We start from the raw sequence: 18,144 nt of genomic DNA, 5'->3' as shown, positions 1-18,144 counted from the left end.
TTCCCTTAAATAAGTCTTCTTGATTAATTATTGAAGGAAGAGTTGCTGGTATTTTGAAGAGAGGTGTTACTGAAAATCTCTGTCTAAACTTGAGAGAAATTAACATGCCTCATAAACTTATTTTTTTATTTACATTTGTGGAACAGAGCCTTTGTGGAGTTTTCACGCAATCCAACAGAGAGGTTTAAAACTCTTCCTGCAGTGTGTATGGCCATTAAGATGTCTCAGCTGAAAATTTCCCTTGAACTCAGTGTTCATTCTGCAGAGGAGATTGAAGGGAAGGTGCAAGGAGGGGCTGTTTCCAAGCTCAGGAATACAAGGTATTTCCAGAAGGGAGGCGGGCACAACTCTGTCCACCTGCTTTCACATTCTCAATATTATTTCTAAACAACTGTTTAACCTTGCTTAAGTTCACACTAAAAGCACTGGCGTGGTAGCCTGGTTTCATCATCTAGCTGTGTGTGCTTGGGCACATTACTTGACCTCTCTGAACCTCAGTGTTTTCATCTGTTTAATAGCTATGATACCTGTTGTACAAGGCTGTTTGGAGGATTGGGTAGAACCATTTGTGTCATTTTCAGTTTAAATCGAAGGGATTGACCCTAATGTTAGTTTCCTTTCTTCCTCCTTACAGTTACTGCCTTTCTCTTCCTAAGCAGAGGAGAGTCTCCCTTGCCTTTAGCAGAGCCAGCAGCGGGACAAGACGCAGGTGCAGTTGCGAGCAGCCCGCCGCTTGCCAGCACAGCCCACCCGTCCCTGTTGAGCAGGGTGGGGGGGCCGGACTGCCTGCACGGGTCTGCTTGGCCCCCAGGCAGCTGCTGTGCAGTTCGCAGGCTGGCTTCTCTTGGACCAAATTAAATCGTCCTTCAGTGTTTCTGACAGATTACTTTGCCTTTTAGTCATAGTCACACAGTGCTGTATGTAGGAATTCTCCCGCATCTTTTCGTGTTTGTAATCTTTTTAACCCCATGAGGAATTTGACAGGGATTTGAGGAATTGTTGAGGTAGGGAAGTATGTTCCATCGAGTTTCATCCAGTGTGGGATGGTTTGATTCTGCGAGTTTGGGAGTTGAGTGGGTTCAGTCTGTAATAACGTGGAGTAGGCCTGTCTTGCTGGGTAACTTAGCCTGAGTCACTCTTGTTTAATAAGTGGGTTGGAAAATTGGGAAGAGAGGTGGATCAGATCTCTTATAATTCTTCCTCTTCATTTAAGAATAAAATTATTAGGAAAGGAAACTTTTTATCAATTTATATTCATCTCCTGGAATTTTAGCATCTATTATATTATTGCTTCAAGGGATGAATGATAATTCTTCAGTTATTAGAAAATCATGTATGTGTTTCCTAACAACATTAAATAGGCTTAGATTCTTGTAGTTTTCTAAAAGTCAGAGTCAGTCACCTCTGAAACCACAAGTTAGGAAACATTGCGGGTCCTAGATTTAGAATTTATATCCTTAAAAGTAGATATTCCGGGGAAAAAAAAAAAAAGTAGATATTCCGTAACAGTCTTGACCTTTAGAATATATTCCTGAAGGGTAGTATGTAACTACTGGGGTACACACCCTCCCCCAGGGCAGCTCAGGAAGCCATCAGAAACTCACATTTCAGATAAGATTGACTTCGTTCGTCATCTCTGGCTTTAGGTATTTTATTAAAATGTTCTTTTCTTATAGAAACAGTGGAATAGTTCAAGCAGTAACTTCATATATGTAAACATGTTTTCTTTGTAATACTTTTATTGCCTTTTAAAATGTGTTAAATAGGGTGAATGTGGACTTCCAGAAGCAGACAGTTGATCCTGTGCAAGTCTCATTCAACACGTTAGACAGATCCCAGCTGATGACAGATCTCTTCTTAACAATTGATGTTACAGAGGTAAGAGTGGTGTGGTCCAATCATCAGTGCTTTTCTGTCTTCTTAATCTAGAGCTGTCATGTTGTATACGTGAGATAGTGGATGTATAGAGACACTCGCCCACAGCCTGTGTACCTTAGTCATCTACACTGGACCCTTGAACAGTGTGGGGCTAATCCATGGGTAACTCACTGTCGGCCCTCCGTATCCGTGGTCCCACCGCATCCTCAGATTCGACCAGCCACAGACCATGCAGTCCTGTGGTCTTTACTGTTGAAAAGTATCTGGGTAAGCGGACCCTCGCAGAGCAAACCTGCCTTGTTTAAGGGTTACCTGTAGCAAATCTGGGTGAGCTTGAATTACTCTCACTTGCTGAATTGAAATGTGGCTGTAACACAAATGTGTAAACACAAATATTCATTCTAGAGTCAAAGTTTAATTTTTAAAATGTTAGTACATTTTAAAATCAGTTTTGGCGACAAGATACATGTAAAAATGTTAATTGGCATAGTGCTGTTTGCTTGTGTAATTCAATTTACATCCACAAAACTAGCATTGGCACCATTATTCATTGGGGTATAGTTTTTACTCCTTCAAAATAAAATTTCAGTTAAAATGCATCGGGCTTCCTGGTAAATCTGTAGTTACCCTTCACTGGGAGACTTCCCCTAGAAACCTGATGCCAGGAGACCGGAGAGCTCCAGCAGTGCGGCCTTGGCCCTCTTGCAGCGGCAGCAGGCGAGGCCATCCACTCTCCCGTCCCCTCACTGCTCTTCCAGGGGGCTGTGCGTTCACCCCGCACCCAGCCCTCGCCACCCAGAGGGCGCCTGGGGCCCCTGGGGTCTGGTCAGGGATGGAACAGCCCTGCTCTCACGTGCCCCCCAGAGCCTACAGTGCTTGTGTGCCCGCAAGTCTTGTGCCTCCAGACAGCGTTCCTCACCTTGCTCAACCCGGGCACCCCCTCCCCCGTAGAATACTTAGGGACCGGGGAATCTGGCTTGTGATGTGTAGTAGGGTGGAATGCCAGGGCTGCAGTTTGAGAGTCTGTGCCTCTTGACGGAAATCCTCGCTAGAGTTCATCTCTGCTCTTCTCCTCGTTTTTAGGTGGTTGAAGTGGGGCACTTTTGGGGATACAGGATTGATGAAAAAAGCTCAGAGATTCTGAAAAAGCTTACTGCTGAAATCAGCCGTCTGAAGTTGGTGCCCTTGCCCGTTCACCCACATCCAGACTTGGTCTGTCTGGCTCCTTTTGCTGATTTTGATAAAGAAAGCTACTTCAGAGCACAAATCCTTTATGTTTCTGGAAATTCTGCTGAGGTATGTTTTTCTGTAACAAATCACTGAAAGGGAAATGAAACAGACTTATAGCAGTTGATAGAAAGTCTTTTCTAATCTCAAGTGGAAATTAAATATAAACTAATTACGGTTAGAAAAGTGGTCTAGTAGAAGAGTTACTTCCCTCAGTGACGTGAGGATTTAAGCCCCAGTTCCTAGGAATCCTGTGACGACAGCTGGGATGGACGGTCGCGTGGCCGTGGTTGGTGGCACACAGTGTTTGCCTGGACCTGTACTAACTGAGGCACTTTCCTCATCCTCTAGGTGTTCTTTGTAGACTATGGAAACAGAGCGCACGTAGCTCTGGACGTCTTAATGGAGATTCCCTGTCAGTTTCTTGAACTTCCCTTTCAGGTAAGGTCGAGATGCTCCTGTGGTCTGAGAGCGTAAAGCTAGAAGGGTTCTGGAGGCCATGTGGTTGCCCCTTAGCTTATGGACAGGGCCAAGGCCCAGAGGGCTGGCATTCGTTTTGTCGTGCTCTCCGAATTTGGTTTCTGCTTTTTCCCCAAAATATATTGCTGTAGATATTTTTGCTAGTACTGCTTTTGGAGCAAGTTAAAATATATGGAGTGTTTCACACTTAGCAAAAAAAGGTAGTTTTAATTCAGCAGTAATTTCTAATGCTTTCCCACATGCACTTTCTAAAAGTTATTCTAAACTTTTTTTGTTTTCGAAAAGGAAAAACAAGTTTTTTTTTACCTATGAAATCCTCACTTACCCTGAAAGTGTTTTCAGTAGGATTTGTAGGAGATCACTGGTGAGGATCCCAGCACCAGGGTCACTTTTCAGTGGTATTTGGGGTGAGTGTCTCACACATTTATAAACTGGTTCAGCTGTGCACTTCTGTCCCGTAGGCTTTGGAGTTTAAGATTTGCAAGATGCGCCCATCCGCGAGGTGTCGGGTGTGCGGCGAGCACTGGAGCGGCAGGGCCAGCCGGCGCTTCTCCTCGCTGGTCAGTGGCCGCGCCCTCCTCGTGAAGGTCTTCTCCGTGGTGCACGGCGTCCTACATGTGGACGCCTACCTCTCCTCGGCGCTGCAGGACGCCGTCAACGTGCGAGACGTCCTCGTCAAGGAGGGCTATGCCGAGCTGGCCGAGGAGCCCTATGAGTCCAAGGTGTGCGCTTCCGTCCTCCTTTTAGGAGCGTGTGTGTGTGTGTCTGAGTGTGTGTGTGCAGAGGGCGGGGGAGTGAGAGAGAAGGGGGGCCCTTTTCCTCTCTCAGGATATTGGGGGGTGAAGAGCTGGACAGTGTTCAGTGTGTTGAGGTCTGTGGTGCCCTCGTAAATGTCTTCAAGTTTCTTTGAGACCAAATTACGGTGGTCAAGTGCTGTGCTTGTTGGTTTCTGATTATGGAGCTGTTTGTTTTTTCTTGGAATGAAGATTATATGTGAAAATGTTCTCTGTTTGGGGATTTTTAAAAAAATGGATTCCAAGATTTATCTCCCTAAGGAAAGTAATCATATAAAATATTAGTTTCAAGTATTTTGAACATTTCGAAATGTCTTTCAGCTGTTTCTTTCACAATCAGTTCTGAAGCTATTTTTCTTGATCTGAAGGTTTGAGGTGCCACACTGAGGCTCATGTTGAAGGTGGTTTGTTTTTCCTTCTGTAATTTCTGCTGGGGATGAGGTGCTGAGTTGGGCAAGGGACAAACAAGCAGGAAAACGTCACTCTAGAGCTGGCTGGGTTGTGTTTCCATGTGGGAAAACACTTCCAGGGATCCTGGTAATATTCCCAATATGAAACTGACTTTTTTTTTTTTTTTTTGCGGTACGTGGGCCCCTCACTGCTGTGGCCTCTCCCGTTCCGGAGCACAGGCTCCGGACGCGCAGGCTCAGCGGCCATGGCTCACAGGCCCAGCCGCTCCGCGGCATGTGGGATCATCCCGGACCGGGGCACGAACCCGTGTCCCCTGCATCGGCAGGTGGACTCTCAACCACTGCGCCACTGGGGAAGCCCGAAACTGACATTTTGTATACAAAAAATTCTTTTTCTCACTCTTTTCAGTTATTTGATGGCTGAAAGGTAGTAAAGGCTAATGAATTGAGCCTTTAATGCATTCTGTTTTATTTCTTTTGTTTGAATTTTAAAATGTACTTGAGAAAATTATCTTTTGATACCTTAATAATCTAAAGATCACCTAAGAATAAGGTCATGCCTATGAAATACTTTGATTAGCTTGGAATAAAGTGCTTTTAGTACTGGTTTTCCTTTTAGCAAAATGAACTTTTCTTATTTTGTTCAGCAAAGCCATGAAGTTCTCGAGAGTCTCTTTTCCAAATCAGCAGAATATGTGACAGACATGTCCGTGCCATCCCCCTTGAAAGACGACAAAAAGTATCTGATCCGGATTTTGTTAGAGAGCTTTTCTTCCAATAAACTGGGTAACCCAAACTGCAAGGTAATTTATAGGAGTTATTTTAAAATACAGTTAAAATTAAAAAAAAATCATTCTACATTTATAAGCTGAATTGTAGCTGGTAGTCATGGTGGTTTTTTCTTTACTGTTTTTTTTTTTAATTAATTTATTTTTGGCTGTGTTGGGTTTTCGTTGCTGCGCGTGGGCTTTCTCTAGTTGTGGTGAGCGGGGGCTGCTCTTCGTTGTGGTGCACGGGCTTCTCATTGCTGTGGCTTCTCTTGTTGTGGAGCACAGGCTCTAGGCACGTGGGCTTCAGTAGTTGTGGCACGTGGGCTACAGTAGCTGTGGCTCATGGGCTCTAGAGCACAGGCTCAGTAGTTGAGGTGCACGAGCTTAGTTGTTCCGCGGCATGTGGGGTCTTCCCGGACCAGGGCTCGAACCTGTGTCCCCTGCATTGGCAGGTGGAGTCTTAACCACTGTGCCACCAGGGAAGTCCCTCTTTACTGGTTTTTAACTGTTACTTTTCTCACAACAGAGCCTATATTAGTAAGACCAAAACCCAGGGTTTAGTATAGAGCAATGCTTTGACTAGTTCTTCCTTTCTTCCAAAAAAAAAAAAATTTTATTTATTTATTAATTAATTAGCTAGCTAGCTGTTCCAGGTCTTAGTTGCAGCATGTGGGATCTAGTTCCCTGACCAGGCTTGAACCTGGGCCCCCTGCACTGGGAGCGCAGCGTCTTAGCCAGTGGACCACCAGGGAAGTCCCATGACTAGTTCTTTTTTAAAACTAACCTTTCCAAAGGCGATGTTGAGTGACAACAATGCACAAGCTGGAAGTCGAGGATCGTATTTGATTGGGCAGACCTTCTGAGGACTCGAAGCCTGGGAGGCAGCGCCTCAGGTAGTTCTGAGGGCCTGCTCCGAAGAGGCGAAGGAGAAGCCAGGACGTGTAGGAATTTGCAACAAAAACCAGGCAGTCGGACAGCAGGCAACATTTTCAGTCCCAGCGACCAGTGCTCGTCTGTCAGAGCAAGGGGAAGCACGGTGTGTGGGCTTTGAGAACCAGCGTCAAGGCTTAGCTTCGTCCCGTGGAGGTGCTCTAGTCACTTGGCCCGTTTGGAGGAGGGCTGACGGGGACTCACTCTTCACTGCCCCAGCCTTTGGCTGTGGGGTCGTAGACCTGCTTATTTAACTGGAATAGTCTGCTGCCATGAAAAGAATACTTTCACTGAAGTCTTTGGCAGTGTTTCCTTTTTTTGACCAAAGCGTGTGTATGTATTTATATATATAGAGAGAGGAAGGTTAGCGAAACCATGGAAGGAATCAGTTGCATACCAGAAAAATACCTCCTTTAAGGCATTTTTCTCCCATTAAACCTCAAAGATGTTATGGCTGACGAAGGTGTGGCGTTTTTCTTTTTTTAAACTGTGAGCTGGCTTTTGGATTTTTAAAATGTATGTGAAGTGACATTTTACTTACTGGTAACATCTTGTATGTTTTATGTGTACAGGCAATACTTCATGGGCCTTTTAATCCTTATGAACTGAGGTGTCATAGTCTGACCAGAATATCCAAGTTCAGGTATGATTAACTTAAGTTTCCCATGAAGTTTTTTTCTCTGGTCCTCTTTTTACAGAGCTCATCAGAAACTAACTTTATTTATACCTGACCTGTAGGAATGTGATACTTTTTCTGACTCCTTCCAGCTTCTCCACTAGCTCCAAATCTGCGGTTCCCATTCTCTCTTATGTGAAAGCCATTCTGTATAAGACATGTTGGAGTGTCTTTCATCAAAGCCTTCGTTTTCTCTGTTCTTACTGTAATTGTTATACATTCAGCAGGTCTGTGAGTGCCCCCTGTGTCCTGGGAGCAGCTGGGGAGAACAGTAGTGAACAAACACAGTTGGTGTCCTCCCCCAGATTATGGGTCCAGTGGGCAGAGGGTAGGACAGAGAAAGCCACTTATTTCAAGATAGGTTGATGAGGGTCTTGTTAGGGGCCATGGAACATTACGAAGGCATCTAAGAGGGGCCCCTGTCCACAGTCGGAAGGCCGTCGAGATTTTCCAGGGAAATCTGAGACCTGAAGCCTGCAGAGGAGTTAGACCAGGAGAAGTCCAGCTGTCAGGGCAGGCAGGGTGAGGGCTGGGTGGGGAGGATCCCAGCAGCAGGCATATGGGCCTTGGGTCACCTCTGAGGAAGTGGAGGGAAAGTGCGGGGGCTGCAGAGCCTCACGAGCCACGTGGGAAGCCTCACTGTGTGTACTTTATTTTTTAATTTTTTTAATTTTTTATAAATTTATTTATTTATTTTGGGGCATGTTGGGTCTTCATTTCTGTGCGAGGGCTTTCTCTGGTTGCAGCGAGCGGGGGCCACTCTTCATCGCGGTGCGCGGGCCTCTCACTGTCACGGCCTCTCTTGTTGCGGAGCACAGGCTCCAGACGCGCAGGCTCAGTAGTTGTGGCTCACGGTCTCTAGAGCGCAGGCTCAGTAGTTGTGGTGCATGGGCTTAGCTGCTCCGCAGCATGTGGGATCTTCCCAGACCAGGACTCGAACCCATGTCCCCTGCATTGGCAGGCAGACTCTCAACCAGTGCGCCACCAGGGAAGCCCTGTGTGCACTTTAAATGGTCACTTCGGGTACAGGGTAGACCCTGGCTTCTCAAAGTCTCCTCCAGGACCAGCAGCAGACGCGTCCCCAAGAGCTTGTTAGAGATGCAGGGCTCAGCCCCACCCAGCCCTTTCGAACCTGCATTTTCACAAGGTGTCCGAGTGCTCTGTGAGCACTTTAAAGTGTGCAGAGCTCCAGCATGAAGGACGCTCGGGTGGGCGCAGACCTCTGAGGCTGCTTACACTGCGCTCCAGAGCAGGAGCACCGTGGACCGTGCCGAGTCCACGACAGGAGGTGCAGAAGCGGGCAGCTTTGTGAGAGCTTTCGGTGTGGACCCAACAGGCCGGTGCCTGATTAGAGTTGGTGATGGGGGAGGAGCGGGAGTGGAGGGCGCCCTGCTGGGCTCTGCTGAGGGGGGAAGGGGGCGGGTGGCCACGGCACAGAGGTCTGGGGCGCAGGGAGAGGTTCGGGCAGCGTCAGCACGTGGGTCCAGGGATGGCTGGGATCACACGAGGGGTGGAAGAGCGGAAGGGGTGGAGGACCAGTCCCAGGGCTCCAGCGTGAGGAGGCTCAGTGCAGACGGGGCCGTGGTGTATTGCGCTTGTTGGGCCTGTGTTTGCATGTTGGACTGTCTTTGAAATGTGTTCCTCGCGGGTTTGGCATCACGCACTGCCTCGCGGGTGGAGGAGCAGCCGTCTCCCGACAGCTCTCCTTTCAGGCGTGTTCGGATTGAGAAGGAGAGCATCAACTCTGTCATCATCAGCGACAGCCCCGAGGACCTCCACCAGAGGATGCTGGTTGCAGCTTCCCTTTCGGTTAACGCCACCGGTGAGTGAAGGCCTGCTGTCCCTGCGGTGTTGCTCTTCTCTTCTTCCCCTTGACTCCAGTTCCCGGAACAGTTTGTCTTGTAATCAGTGAACAGCCTCACGCCTGTGTGCCATGTTTTAGACTGTTCCCTGAGTACATTGGCTGGTGGGAGTTGAAGAACTGGAGCATCTTCACCTTTCCCGCTGTGCAGGGATGCGTGGATTGATTCCTTGATCATCCGTTCATTCCACTGTGCTTGGCCACGAAGGAGAGCAAATCCAAGAGCTTGGCCCAGGGACAAACCCGATAGCCTAAGGAGGAGAAAGGAAAGGCGAGAGTAACCAGACAGGACGGGTCCCCAGACGGGGTCAAAGCTTGAGCCTTAGGATAAGGGGTTCCTCTTGGGGTGCTGTGGGGACCGACACCAGGGAGCACTTCTCTGCTGGGGCACATCTGTGGGGACGGACTCAACACAGGGAGGGAGGCCTGAGGACAAGGAGGAGTTGTGGAGAGGGAAGATGGCACACTCATTACGATGCGCCCAGCGCTGCCCTTGGCCGTGACTGTCTGCAGGGTCCACCATGCTGCTGAGGGAGACCTCGCTGATGCCGCACATCCCCGGCCTTCCTGCGCTCCTCAGCATGCTGTTTGCACCAGTCATGGAGCTCAGGTATGGGGCGCTCCCTTGTCTTGTCCCCGGGCTTTGGTAAGATGCGAACCCAGTGGGAGAAACGGGGCCCCTCCCCCCTTTTGGAGAGAAAGCGCTGATGGAAAAGTGTCCTTGGCAGGTCTGGAGGCCGGCCGCACCTCCCCCAGCTTCAGTGTGATTGAGGGAGGCATTATGGTTATTTGTGGAGCTGCACTGAGACTCAGTGTAGAAAGAAGCTCCGAGAGCTGACAAGGACACGCAGCCTCACACGGGAGCGTGGCTTGAAGTGGGGCAAGGGATCAAAGTGGGTGGAGTGGAGGCCCAGCATCAGCACCGCGCTCATGGCCGTCCTGTTGTCAGTGGGCAGTGGTTGTGACACCAAGTCTCCTGGCACTGGTTGTCAGTGGGAAACCATGCCCGTCCCACTGGCGATGGTGCCACGAGGTAAGACTGCAGCGGTGGCTCTTTCTCGTGCCAAGATCAGACAGGAACTCCTAGAGGCTTTAGTAAAGAGAAGTGTGTCAGTGAGCAGGGCTTGCTTTTTTTTTTTAATTAATTAATTTATTTATTTTTGGCTGCATTGGGTCTTCATTGCTGCACACGGGCTTTCTCTAGTTGTGGCGAGCGGGGGCTACTCTTCGTTGCAGTGCGTGGGCTGCTCATTGCGGTGGCTTCTCGTTGTGGAGCATGGGCTCTAGGCGCGTGGGCTTCAGTAATTGTGGCATGTAGGCTCAGTAGTTGTGGCTCACGGGCTCTAGAGCGCTGGCTTCAGTAGTTGTGACACACAGGCTCAGTCGTTGTGGCTTGCGGGCTCTAGAGTGCCAGCTCAGTAGTTGTGACGCACGGGCTTAGTTGCTCCACAGCATGTGGGATCTTCCCGGACCAGGGCTCGAACCTGTGTCCCCTGCACTGGCAGCCGGATTCTTAACCACTGCGCCACCAGGGAAGCCCCTCAATATTTTCTAATAACCTATAAGGGAAAAGAGTCTGAAGAGGGATATATACACATACGTACGTGTATATATCCAAATTGCTGTGCTGTATACCTGAAACTAACACAATGTTGTAAATCAACTATACTTCAGTAAGTAAATAAATATATATATACTCTCTGTATATAGAAAATAAACTCAGGCTGCCCATTCACAAAAACAAAAACAAAAAACCCCGTGGCTTAACAATTTTGAAATACTAACTTTTCTCAACACTTTTCATTTAGAGTTGATCGAGATGGCAAATGCTATACTGGAGTCCTCTGTGGTTTGGGGTGGAATCCGACTACAGGGGCCCCTCTCCTGCCGGAGCATGACATGGAGCTCGCATTTGACGTGCAGTTCAGCGTGGAGGATGTCATAGAGGTAAGGCTGCTGAGGTCATCATAGAGTGGGAGCTGCTGCTCGCTCTCGTTTTGCTGGTACAGCCGTTTAGCAACAGGAGCTGTGTCTGACGCCGTGCTTAAAATGCAGGCGCACACCTCTGGTCCTGGAGGTGCTCGCTCTCCCTTGACCTGCCTGTTTTACTTTTCTGTGCAAAGTAGATTCCTGACAGGTGGTGCTCTCTGAATTTCTCATTAGGTACCTCCCGGCACAGTAAGCCTTCCTGGGCAGTAGGACTGAACAGCAGGCAGCAAGACTGCCGTGCATGTCTACCCAGGCCTCACCCCAAGTCGGGACCAGCTGGACGTCCTTGCTAGTTCCCGTTGGGGACTGAGGAAAGTCCTGCCCCACTCGGTCCTTTCCACACACACACGGTGGGGGGCTTGCTGGGCTGACCCTTGGGTGCAAACTCGACTCTGCAGCGGAAGTACCTATGCTGGTCTGGGACCAGATCAGTGCACAAGTTAAGGCTGACCATTTAGAGACTTGGGTGACAAAGTAATTTTATAGCTTTTGAATTTAATAATGAACAATTTGGGCTTATGTTTTATATGCTTTTGTCTTTGTATTTCATTGTTGTAGTAACTCAGTTCTCTTGCATTTTACAAAATGAGAAACAAAGCTGGTCTTTCAGGACAGCTAGTTTGGAAGCACTCCTCCAGAGTGCTAGAAGTTCCATGGCGTCGCTGAGGTTGGCATAGCTGTGCAGGAGGGGGTGGGGTGGGGGAGGGGCGCTGGGTGAGGCCTGCGGTCTGGTCCTTTCTCCAGGGGGCATGTGGCTTTGTTGATTGAACTTGACTGCTCTTTCATGTAAAGGGGCTTTGGGGCTTAAAAGTACTCCTTAGATCATAGACCTAGTCATGAAATGTGGAGCTGTAAAACTTCTAGAAGTAAATACAGGAGAAAATCTATATGACCTTGGGTTTGGCAATGAGTTTGTAGATGCAATGAAGCATAATCTGAAAGAAAAAATTGATAATTTGGACTTTATCAAATTAAAACCTGCTCTGCAGAAGACCCTGTTAAGAGGATGAAAAGACAAGCTACACATGGGGAGGAAATATTTGCAAATATGTATCTAAGGAAGGACTTTTGTTCATAATGTGTAATGAACTCTTAAAACTCAATAAAATAAGCAACTAAATTAAATATGGATGGCAATAAACCAATGAAAAGGTGTTCAACATCATATGTCATTAGGAAAATGCAAGTTAAGATCTCAGTGACGTACCTCTGCAGACCTAGTAGAATGGCTAAAATCCAAAAAACTGAAAATACCCAGTGCTGGCAAGGATGTGGAGCAACGGGAACACTGTTACTGCTGGTGGGAGTGCAGAGCGGGGCTAGTGTTTTGTGGAGGATAAGGTTCTTCAAAGTTAAACATACACCGACCGTAAGACCCAGGAGTCCTACTTTTAAGTATTTATCAAAGAGATTTGAAAACTTACATCCACATAAGACCTGTTTGTGAATATGGATTGCAGCATTCATAATAGCTAACACCTGGAAGCAGTCAAGATGTCCTTCAGCAGGGGATGGACGAGCTGTGGCACAGCCGTATACAGTGGAGTACCCCTCAGCAGTAAAGGGAGTGAGCAGTTGATTCCTGCAACAACGTGAGCGAATTTTAAATGCATGTTATTAAGTGAGAGAAGCCAGGACTCGGGGGCTGCAGATGGTATGATTCTATTCATATGACATTCTGGAAAAGGCCAGACTATAGGGACGGAAAACAGATTCGTGGTTCCTGGGGGCAGAGGAGTGATGGACCACAAAGGATACCACAGGGACTGGAGAGTGAAGGAGCTGCCGTGTGTGTGCTGTGGGGGTAGATGCATGGCTCTGTGTGCTTGTCAAAACCCGTAGTCTGACTACCAGATGTAAAATAGATGGCTAGTGGGAAGCAGCCGCACAGCACGGGGAGATCAGCTCGGTGACTTGTGACCACCTAGAGGGGTGGGATAGGGAGGGTGGGAGGGAGACGCAAGAGGGAGGGATATAGGGTTGTATGTATGTATATAGCTGATTCACTTTGTTATACAGCAGAAACTAACACAACATTGTAAAGCAATTGTACTCCAATGAAGATGTTAAAAAAAACAACAACAACAAAACAAAAAATCCCATAGTCTGGGGCTTCCCTGTTGGCGTAGTGGTTAAGACTCCACGCTCCCAGTGCAGGGGGCCTGGGTTCGATCCTTGGTCAGGGAATTAGATCCCACGTGCATGCCGCAGCTAAGAGTTCGCCTGCCACAACTAAGGAGCCCATGTGCTGCAACTAAGGAGTCCACCTGCTGCAGCTAAGACCTGGTGCAACCAAATAAGTAAGTAAAAAAATAGTTTTTCCCATCTTGCAAGATGGCGGGTGAAAAGGCTGAGAAGCCAGATACTAAGGAGAAAAACCTGAAGCCAAGAAGGCTGATGCTGGTGGCAAGGTTAACAAGGTGAAGCAGGTTAAGAAGCGGAAGCCCCACTGCAGCCGAAACCCTGTCCTGGTCAGAGGAATTGGCAGATATTCCCGATCGGCTGTGTATTCCAGAAAGGCCTCGTACGAGAGGAAGTATTCAGCAGCTAAATCCAAGGCTGAAAAGAAAAAGAAGGTGGAGCTCCTTGCTCCTGTCGCAAAGCCAGCTGGCGGCGACAAGGATGGTGGCGCCCGGGTGGTTCCACTTCGCAAAACGCCTGGGCACCGTCCTACTGAAGATGTGCCTCGAAAGCTGTTGCGTCGCCACAAAAAACCCTTCAGTAAGCACGTGAGGAAACCGCGCCAGCATCACTCCTGGGACCACCCTGGTGATCCTCACTGGGCGCCACAGAGGCCAGAGGGTCATCTTCCTGAAGCAGCTGAGCAGTGGCTTGCTACTTGTGACCGGGCCTCTGTCCCCCAATCGAGTTCCTCTGCGGAGAACACACCAGAAATTTGTCATTGCCACTTCCACCAAAATTGATATCAGTGGTGTGAAGATCCCAGAACATCTCCCTGATGCTTACTTCAAGAAGAAGAAACTGCGTAAGCCCAGGCACCAGGAAGGTGAGATCTTCGACACAGAGAGAGAGAGATACGAGATTACAGAGCAGCGGAAGCTTGATCAGAAAGCTGTGGACTCAAATTCTGCGAAGAACCAAAGCTGCTCCTCAGCTCCAGGGCTACGTCCGCTCTGTGTTCGCTCTCACAGACAGAATTTATCCTCGCAAAGCAGTGTTCTAAACTTCTTACAAAGAACCTAATTAAATAATTGGGTCCAAAAAAAATAAATATTAAAAAAAACCCAACATAGTCCGTGCCCAGTGAAAGAGTGGAACTCTGATATATGCAATACACACGCGCACACACACACACACACACACACACACACACACACACACACCCCCAACACCGACTAGGATTTGGGGGATAATTGCATTGAAGGGGGTGAGGGGAAAAGGAGCTTTGGAAAACACTTTTGACTGGAAATGGTAAGGCTCCTGTCTTCTACTTGGTAAAGTTGTTTCTCATGGAGTGCAAGTTATTTCTGAAACTGTGTGCTACTGGGCTTGAGCAACAGAGTAAATGGACGCAGGAGCCAGGTTTCTTATTGCTAAACTTAGAGATGGACTTAGAAAGGAAGGCTAGAACACACCCTGTGGGACAGGGTGACTGAGAGACATGGTTCAGTAGGAATTCATGTTTAACTTACTGCATGCAAGTAAGTTACGTGTGTATACGTGATTTCGTACGCACGCACCAATAACCTAGCTCTCTGAGCGCAAGAAATGATGACACCCCAGTAGCCATGAACAAACCCAGGGCCCAGATTGCGGTTTCTGATAGGATTTTCCAATAAAAGGAACCAGGGCTCCTTGGAGAAATGGGCAGAGGAAACACAGGATGAGCCTGGAGCTGCTTGTAGGGCCAGGAAGTAAAGAAGCACTCAAGAAACAAAAGTATGCAGCCTGTCGCAGGGACCTGGGAGGCCAGTGGCCAAGGTTGGGACAGAGCAACAGAATAAATCAGGGGGTATTGGGTTATAACTCACAGTGTCCAAAGGGTGTAAACAAGTGATTGAATAAACAAATGGGGACGAGGAGACAAATCTTCCACTCAGGAGAATTCCCAGCAGTGCCCAGGAGGTGGAGCTTACACCTCCCCTGTTCCCTCCTCCCCGCTTTGAGAGTGGACTAGACTTAGTGACTGGCTTCCACGGAGCCTGGCAGACACTGCCTCGGCTAAGTGGCCAAGGCCAACATCACCAGTGATCCGTCCTGGCGATGGTGCACACGTCCTGACGGGACGGGATGAGAAGGGCCCCCCCCTCTGTGGGGTTCTCCCCAGAACTCACCACGCCAACCTAATCATGAGAAAGGCGTCACATAGGCCCAGACTAGGGGGCATCTCACAAAATACCTGACCAGAAATCAGAACTGTCAAGGTCTCAAAAAACAGGAAAAGGCTAAGAAACTGCTCTGGACCAAAGGAGACCGGGGAGACGTGACAACATGTGCAGTGTGGTGCCCTGGATTGGGTCCGGGGATAGAAAGAGGACGTGAGTGGAAAAGGTGGTCAAATCCACATGGAGCCTGGACTCCAGTTAATAGTGATGTGCCCAGGTCAGCCTCTGAGTAGTGACAGATGGACTGCGGGTGGAAGGCGTTCGTGTCCGGGAGGGGTGCACGGAACGTCTGTTCTGTCTTCGCTGCTCTTCCTAAGTTTCAGATTACTCAAAGCAGAAGGTTCATTAAACACTGTGGCACAGGCTGGAACAAAATATGGCACGTTGTTGCTCTGGGGGCACTCCTTAGGCTTCTGTGGGAACGTTGCAAACAGGGCGACAGCAGGGGCCGAGAGGGGCGGAAAGGGTGAAGGGGTCAGGTACATGGTGACCGTTGGTAACTGGACTTACTGTGCGGTGTATACAAGCACCGAATTATTCTTTTGTACCCCTGCAACTAACATAGTGTCATGTACCCATTGTACCTCAATTGAAAAAACACACACAAGGGACTTCCCTGGTCGTCCAGTGGTTAAGAATCCTCCTTCCAATGCAGGGGACGTGGGTTCAATCCCTGGTCGGTGAACTAAGATCCCACATGCTGTGGGGCAGCTAAGCCCATGTGCTCTAGAGCCTGCGTGCCACAACTACTAAGCCCACGTGCTCTGGAACCCGTGTGCCACAACTAGAGAGAAGCTTGTGCTGCAGCGAAAGACCCCACGTGCCTCAACTAAGACCTGATGCAGCCAAATAAATAAATATTAAAAAAAATTAAGGAAGAAAAGACACACACAAAGTGAGAGGAACATATGGTCCTGCCTCGGTATCTGTGGGAGATTGGTTCCAAGACCCCCCTCAGATACCAAAATCTGCAGAAGCTCAAGTCCCTTATATAAAGTGGTGTAGTATTTGCATATAACCTGTGCACACCACCCGCACACTTTAGATGATCTCTGGATTACTTACAATACCTAACACAATGCAAACCCTGTGTAAATAGTTGCCAGTGTATGGCAAATTCAGGTTTTGATTTTTGGAACTTCATGGAATTTTTTTTTCCTGAATGTTTTTGATCCAAGGTTGGTTGAATCCACAGATACAGAGGGCTTACTGTGTATGTGATACAAGTAGATTTTGAACAGTGTAACCCCATGGGTTAAACTATTAAATTTTAGTAGAAGTTTAAAAAGTGTGCTTACACTGAAAAGTCTGAACCTTCCTTGCTGTTTTTTTTCTGTTATTGCTTCTTAAATTATTGATAGTGGTTATTGGTGTTATTTGTGTTGTTTTGATAATTTCTTCCAGAAACAATACTGATGATAATCATGAAAATATGAAATCTGAATGCTTATGAATTATTTAAATGTGGCGTGGAATTCAATTATAGAAGAACCATATGAGTACGTTGCCATTTATTTACAGATTAATATTCTCAGAGCCGCTATTAACAAGCTAGTGTGTGATGGACCAAATGGATCGATGTGTCTTGGGCCAGAAAGGATCACACAGTTGCAGGATAATGCTCGGCAGAAACTTTTAGGGTGAGTTGTGTGATGACAAGTTTTCTTTCTTAGCTGTCTAGATTGTGAATGCCTTGAATTGTTTATGAGACGTGATAGACTGATCCTCTGACGCGGGGCGGCAGCTAGAGGTGCCAGACGGAGGCACCAGCCACCTGTGTCCTGATCGTCTGCCAGGAGCCAGGCAGCAAGTAGGGGCGGCTTGAGAATGTGATAAAGAGACCCTTTCAAATGGCACAGGCAGGTCGGAGGGAAACCACAGTGGGCACCTCAGGGGCAAAGGGAGGGAAGGGGCCTGGGCTGTGGAGGCTGAGAGGCTGTGTGGAGAGGACCAACTTACAGGAGTGGGCCCCGCTGTCGCGCTTCCCCCTCCCCCCCGACACTTGCTGGGCTCTCCGTTGGCCAAACCCAATCCGAATCCCTAGGACAGGGGCTCTCGTTGGTGCAGCCCGTGAGCCCAGGTCAGCCTGGACAGCTCAGAGGAGGCCGAGAAGGGAGGACAGACATGGGGGAGGAGCAAACAGAAGGCTCCCGGCACATCCAGTCCTGCGCGAGAACAGGGAGCAGTGGACACCTTTCAGAAAGGTGTTAGATAAACAGAGCTGCCTTAGCCATTGTGATAAAGGCTGAAAATATTTTTACGTGAACTTTGTGTTGAAGTTTAACATACATACAGTGCACAGGTCATCTCAGTGTGTTTGCACGCAGTGAATATGCCACGTGACCAGCAGCTGAGGGAAACCGTGTTATAAAACTTAAGAAGTGCTCGTAAAGCTAAAAGAAATCACCCAAAATGCGTATGGGAAGGAGCGTCAGGTCACCAAGTTGGCAGATGCTCCCCGTTCTTACACAGCTCTGCTCCCAACAGCACAGGATGCCTTCTCGCCAGGAAGGACCAGTCACCTGGTGCTCCTTTGCCTCTCCTTATTCCCTCTCTCTCCACCCCCGACGAGGGTGGCCGTGTCCTGACTTGCTGTGCTCTGGGTAGGTGGGGGTTAGGGTAGCAGTTCAGTGGTTTTAGTAAGTTTGTGGACTTGTGCTAACCATCACCACAACTCAGCTTTACAACAGTTCTGTCATCCCCAAAAGTTCGCTTACAAATACCTTAGAACAGTTGTGGTGATAGTCACACAAATCTCTAAATTTACTAAAATTATTAAATTG

At 48.2% G+C, this 18,144-nt stretch overlaps 1 protein-coding gene and 1 pseudogene across 2 annotated transcripts in view; both read left to right on the top strand.

The window, feature by feature from the left end:
- Positions 1–18,144, top strand: part of TDRD9 (tudor domain containing 9) — a 107,249-nt gene that overhangs the window by 80,572 nt on the left and 8,533 nt on the right. For both annotated transcript variants that reach the window (XM_067732488.1, XM_067732578.1), the window contains exons 27-37: positions 147–320; positions 1,767–1,878; positions 2,962–3,174; positions 3,457–3,546; positions 4,047–4,307; positions 5,437–5,592; positions 7,062–7,132; positions 8,878–8,987; positions 9,540–9,636; positions 10,835–10,973; positions 16,883–17,001. In XM_067732488.1, the coding sequence (XP_067588589.1) occupies positions 147–320; positions 1,767–1,878; positions 2,962–3,174; positions 3,457–3,546; positions 4,047–4,307; positions 5,437–5,592; positions 7,062–7,132; positions 8,878–8,987; positions 9,540–9,636; positions 10,835–10,973; positions 16,883–17,001 (1,542 nt within the window). The remainder of the gene's footprint in view (positions 1–146; positions 321–1,766; positions 1,879–2,961; positions 3,175–3,456; positions 3,547–4,046; positions 4,308–5,436; positions 5,593–7,061; positions 7,133–8,877; positions 8,988–9,539; positions 9,637–10,834; positions 10,974–16,882; positions 17,002–18,144) is intronic.
- LOC137221912 (large ribosomal subunit protein eL6 pseudogene) lies at positions 13,350–14,237 on the top strand (annotated as a pseudogene).

This window comes from Pseudorca crassidens, chromosome 1 (genome assembly GCF_039906515.1).
Source record: "Pseudorca crassidens isolate mPseCra1 chromosome 1, mPseCra1.hap1, whole genome shotgun sequence".
Lineage (NCBI taxonomy): Eukaryota > Metazoa > Chordata > Mammalia > Artiodactyla > Delphinidae > Pseudorca > Pseudorca crassidens.
This window is presented reverse-complemented; position numbering and strand designations above follow the sequence as displayed.